The sequence below is a fragment of the Pteropus vampyrus genome, unplaced genomic scaffold (genome assembly GCF_000151845.1).
Source record: "Pteropus vampyrus isolate Shadow unplaced genomic scaffold, Pvam_2.0 Scaffold247, whole genome shotgun sequence".
NCBI classification, from domain to species: Eukaryota; Metazoa; Chordata; class Mammalia; order Chiroptera; family Pteropodidae; genus Pteropus; species Pteropus vampyrus.
Window position 1 is genome coordinate 648,738 of NW_011889028.1, and position 5,698 is coordinate 654,435.

General features: G+C 61.0%; 1 protein-coding gene across 1 annotated transcript in view; it reads left to right on the forward strand.

Moving 5' to 3' along the window:
* The window catches only part of SCNN1G (sodium channel epithelial 1 gamma subunit), a 26,918-nt gene that overhangs the window by 6,449 nt on the left and 14,771 nt on the right, over positions 1 to 5,698 (forward strand). The window contains exons 5-8 of the mRNA XM_023520102.1: positions 999 to 1,308; positions 2,430 to 2,620; positions 3,277 to 3,380; positions 5,271 to 5,434. Of these exons, the coding sequence (XP_023375870.1) occupies positions 999 to 1,308; positions 2,430 to 2,620; positions 3,277 to 3,380; positions 5,271 to 5,434 (769 nt within the window). The remainder of the gene's footprint in view (positions 1 to 998; positions 1,309 to 2,429; positions 2,621 to 3,276; positions 3,381 to 5,270; positions 5,435 to 5,698) is intronic.

Below are 5,698 nucleotides of genomic sequence, written 5' to 3' on the forward strand. Positions count from 1 at the left end.
CCTCCCTCCCTCCCTCCCTCTCCTCCCATCCATTACTTGTTCCATAATCATCTACAAATTGTCACACGCTGTGCTACATTCTGGGGCACAGAGCCAGACGACCCAAATGCGGCCTTCGTCCGGCTGCAGCTGGTGCCGCACCAGGAGAGTGAAATGCTAACGGAGATGATTAACACCAATAAAATCAATCGCGGCGACCATTAAACGGATACGTAGACTCTCTGACTCTCCTCAGTGACCCCATTTTATAGATGGGGAAACTGAGGCACAGAAAGGCTAAAAGACTTGTCCGGAATGACGAGATGACACATCCGGAACCAGAATGGGGCCCTGGAGCCCAGGCAGACGGGCTCTGGGGTGTACGTGCTCAGTCGCTACCTGTGCCGCTTACAGAGCAAGGAGGGGAGAGAGGGGAGGGCCGCGGGGGAGGCCGGCGCCATGGGGTGCAGGGAAACCCGAAAGATGGTGTCGTGAGTCTTCGGGCAGTTGACCGACTACCTACCGTATCATTCTTCTGTGGCCTTGGGGTTGTCATGGTAACAGGGGGGCGCCTCTTCCGTCCCAGCACTGATTGGAGGAGACTCGGAGGGCGGGGCAGGCATGTTGGGTGGGGATGGGGACTGCCCCCTGGGTGGACTCCCAGTTAGCAGTTATTTACCTGTCCTCACTGTGGCTGGTTCACGGGAGGCACCTACAGTCACCACTCAAGAAATGCTGGTTGGGGCAAACTCGTCAACACGCCCCGAGAGCAAGCAGACAGTGGTGGCAGAGGTGAAGCCACAGGAGTCACATGAGGGTCACGCGGGAGCCGTCCCCATTTGCTCGAGCCGGCGGCTGCTCGGGATAGGGCAATTCAAAAAAGATCTGCTCGTCTCCTCGGCCAAGGGGACAGGACCGGTGGGCACGGGCCTGACATGCGGGGGTGGACAGCAGCGTGGGGAGGTGCCAGCTCCGTGCCGGAGGGCCCCGTGCTCCCTGACCCCTCCTCCCCGTGACAGGTACAGTGTTGTGAGGCCTCTGCTAGCCGACCTGGAGCAGGAGACCAGACAGGCCTTGAAGACCCTGTATGGCTTTTCGGAGATCGGGTCGAGGACACGCCGAGAGGCCGAGCCCCGCAGTTCGGCGTGGGAGGGCACCCGGCCCAAATTCCTCAACCTGCTCCCGCTGCTGGTCTTCAGCGAGGGGGAGACCAGCAAGGCCACGGACTTCCGCACGGGGCGGAAGCGGAAAGTCAGCGGGACCATCATTCACAAGGCGGCGGACGTGGTGCACGTCCACGAGTCCAAGGAGGTGGTGGGGTTCCAGCTGGTGAGTGCACGCGCCCACGGTTTGCGGGTACAGGATGAGCTGGAGAGCGTGGGTCCGGGTGGGTTTGTCCCTGGCCGTGAGCCCCACGGTCCCGCAGGGGGAAACACCCCCAGTTAGGGTGAACCTGCTACAAGCAACTGGAACGGACACAGCCCATCTTAAGCAGAAAGCAAATGCCTTAGAAGGTGACCAGCAACTTAGGGAGGCCTCTCAGGGGACAGAAATGAGGGAAGGTGCTGGAATCCTGGTGGCGATGAGTGACGAGATGTCATTTCAGACGCTGCTGCCGGATTAAACGAGCTTCGACCATTTTGTCTTTTCGTTCATCCACCCGGAAAGGTGGCTTCACATCCCATCTTGGGATGATCTGACTGAGGTGCCCGCTGGCCCATGGAGGGTGGGCATTTTGCCAGACAGTCTCACCAGCCTGTATGCACAGGGGGGGAAGGGAAATTTCACCAAAGGCAAATCGGGGTGCACACACCAGAAGGAAGGAAATGAACGGCCGACATCAGAAACACCCATTGTTCCCTGAATTTCTCACCTTCACGAGGGCTCCAGCCTGACTACTGACATCTCTGCTTCTCGGTCCCATCTGAGGGGCTCGGAAGAAGCAGCCATTCACCAAAAATGAGTTCCATTACCTTCCTGGGCAAACTCAATACGGTGTTGGGGAGGACGGTATTTTTGTCAACATTTTGTGGGTGAGACGATGAACACAGGAAGCCTCACCCAAGACCCCACAGGAAAGCAGCATCAGAGTCTGGGCTAGAATCCTGAGTGTCAGGCCGCAGGCCGGCAGGAAGCGGTGAGGGTTGGAGAGGGACTCGGCGGTGACCATCAGCCAAAGCCTGGAGGCCCGGGGACCCCAGAGAAGCTGGTTTTACTTTCCGCCTGGTAGGGAGTCCTGTCCTTCTTCTTTCGGGCCCTTCTTGGTCCTTGAGGCTTGAAGATGATGTCTCCCAGGCCCCCTCATGTGAGGAGAAGCCCCTCCTTGCCCAGGGACCCCTCCCGTTTCCCCCAGTACCTGGCCTAAAGTCTCGGCCCCTCATCAGTACGGCCCTGCTGAAGGCCGGTGACAGGGCCGACAGCTTCAGCCTGGTGTCTCCTCCTCTTCCCAGTGTTCGAACGACACGTCCAAGTGTGCCGTCTACACCTTCAGCTCGGGGGTCAATGCCATCCAGGAGTGGTACAAGCTGCACTACATGAACATCATGGCACAGGTGCCCCTGGAGAAGAAGGTCAACATGAGTTACTCGGCCAAGGAGCTGTTGGTCACCTGCTTCTTCGACGGGGTGTCCTGTGATGCCAGGTCAGGACAAGAAGGATGCTCCCTCAGCTCCCAGGACGGTGGCTCTGAGCACCAGGCCCCTCGCGAGCACCCGGAGCTCGGCCGTGGGTCTCGGGAGGGAAAGGCACCCTACTCACTGACCCTGACCTTCGGAGAATGGCTGACTCGGGAGCTAGGCTCTAGGGTGGGCAAGCGAGGTGGAGATGGCAGAGGCTCAAAATGTCCTTACACTCGTCAATCGCCCGTAAAAGCAGGGTGGCGGACGGTGTCGGTAGGACCTGGTTGATGACCCCTGTGCACAGCAGCGCTTGAGAGCCACTGATCTAGCGTAGGGGAAGGAAGAGCGGGGGAGGGGGGGCTGCAGTGTGCTCCCCACTCTGGGACCACGGCCTGAGGTCTGGGCGTTGGAACGGGAAAATGCCAAGTGTTGGCCGAGAGCTTCAAGGGTAGGGGACTTTGGGGCACACGGTGGCGTAAGAAATGCCAAATCAGGATGCAGAGGAGGATCGGGATGGGGGGTGGGCTGCAGGCGGCTTATCAGGGGAGGGGCAGGGGAGCGAGTCAGGTGCATCGTCAGCGTCCTGAGGGCGGAGGGCGGAGAGCGGAGAGCGGAGAGCACGCCTGTGCCTGTGGCCGGCGCAGAGCCCCCTGACCCCACGGGCTCCTGTCCTCAGTAGGAACTTCACGCTTTTCCACCACCCGATGTATGGGAATTGCTACACGTTCAACAGCAAGGAGAACGAGGTGGTCCACAGCACGTCCATGGGAGGCAGCGAGTACGGTAAGCACGCCGGCACCCCGGCACCCCAGAACGTGCGGCGCGGCACCCCTCCGCTGCGCTCCAGCCCTCCGGAAGCACGGGGTCTCCCCACCGCGCTGGCCGGAACCGGGGGTGCCGCTCACCCTGCCGCGGGGCTCCCATCAGCGTCCCCCTTCCTTCTGACGTCCCTCTTCACCTCTGCGACGGCACCAGGGCCACTGCTCATGTCCTGGGGGACCTGGAGGGACCCAGCTGGGCGGGCGGCCCCCAGGCGGACCCAAACCCAGACGCTGCCCGCACGCTTAGTGCGGCAAGCTCACCTTGGCCTTGGCGAACGTGGCAGAGACCGGAGCCCAAAGTCAGCTCTGCCATGTCCCATGTGGGCGGGTTCCAGTCCCTACGCCCGCCTGTCAGTGGGGACAGGAACGGGAGCCCTGAGCTCAGGCGGCTGAGACTGAAAACGCGCAGAGCCCTGGGAGTGAGCCCCGACACACACCGGGGTCACCTGCTAGGGCGGCCTGACAAAATGTCACAGACGGGGCCTTGGATGAGGAACACTCGTTTTCTCCCAGCTGTGGAGGCTGGAAGTCTGTGAGGAAGGTGCCGTCAAGTCGGGTTGTCGGCAAGGCCTCGTCCCGGCTCGCATCCATCACGTGGCCCCTCCTCTGGGGCACGCGGGGAGGGAGCCTGCCCTGGCGTCTCTGCCTCTTCTTGTAGGGACCCCAGTCCCTTCTTATGGCCTCATTTAACTTTAGTTAGCCCCCTAAAGGCCCCATCTCAAATATAGTCATGTTGGCGGTTAGGGCTTCGGCATTGGAGTTTGGAGAGAGGGGACAGGATTCAGTCCTTGGCACACGTGAAGCTCACGGTAAATGCTAGTTATGGTCGTCACGGCCACGGCCATTACTAGCATGGCTGTTGTCCTCACTGCTGCCACCAGCAGTGTGCTCACTACCACCAGGCCTGTGGCAGAGGCAGGAACTCAACAGCCTGGCCTGGCTCACCCACCAAAGGCCTTCTGGAAAGGCCCTCAGCGATCTCAACGTGATAGATATACAGACACAGGAAAGGCGAGGTCTTGTCACGGAGGAAAGCCCCCCTGGACTGCTGGCCTTTGTCACCGTGCAGTCTGGGTCCTTACCCAGTCTGCAGGAAGCCACGACGCAGGGCACATGCTTCAGCGAGAGGAAGCAGTCAGGGACCGGTTAGTGGTCTGGGACCGGTTAGCGGTCTGGGACCGGTTAGCAGTCTGGGGACCCGTTAGCGGTCTGAGACCGGTTAGCGGTCTGGGACCGGTTAGCGGTCTGGGACTGGTTAGCGGTCTGGGACCGGTTAGTAGTCCGGGACTGGTTAGCGGTCTGGGGACTCATTAGCAGGTGCTCCTGGTCCGGGCTCTGCTCCCTGGGGGCTGCGTGACGTCGAGCACACATCCGATTTCCGATTTTGGAAGGTCTCTCTGGCTGCTGGGTGCAGAGGAGACACGGGGACAAGGGCGGGAGCGGGGAGGGACACTAGGCCAGCGTGGGACTCGCCATCAGTGCGTCACCCCTACCCCGGGGCTCTCCCCCACGGCTCGAGCGGCCACCATGCTGCCCATTCTGTCCCTTCGGATGCTCAGCAGAAAGCCGCATCTCGGGCAGGGGCGCTGCCCTTACGCTGTGCGGCACGATGGTGGCGACACTGGTTTCGAGCCCCGGGTTTGTGCTAAGCCCTGGGGATACGGCCATGAGCCAGTCAGGCACAACCGCTTCCTCTCCCTTGCGGAGCTTCCGGTCCAGCCCTTGTCCACCTTTCACTTGTCGGAAATGCCTGGGTCTCGGTTTTGAGGCTCCCAAAGCAGCGGGCGGAGCGGGCGTCCCTGGGGGTCGCTGTCCTAGCCTCTGACCACAGCAGGCTGCCCTATCTGCCCAGGCCTGCAGGTCATCCTGTACATCAACGAAGAGGAGTACAACCCCTTCCTGGTGTCCTCCACCGGGGCCAAGGTGATCGTCCATCGGCAGGACGAGTACCCCTTCATCGAGGACGTGGGCACGGAGATCGAGACGGCGATGGCCACCTCCATAGGGATGCGCCTGGTAAGAGAACGTTCTGGTTTCCATAGACTCGGAGAGGTGCCGCTTAGGGAAGGAGCATTGGTTTTGGAAGGCGGCGTGGGCCTGTCTTCTCCCGCGGGCCACTGGCGCGGCGACACTGAAGGCTGTCTTTGTGTCCTCCGTGTGGGTGGGCAAAGACAGGAAGGAGCTGAAGGAGCCTTCCTTGTGCCAAAGACAGACATCAGCACTTGTGGAACTTCCTGCCGGAAGCGAGCGGCAGGCACCAAGTCCATATTTGTCAGGAAT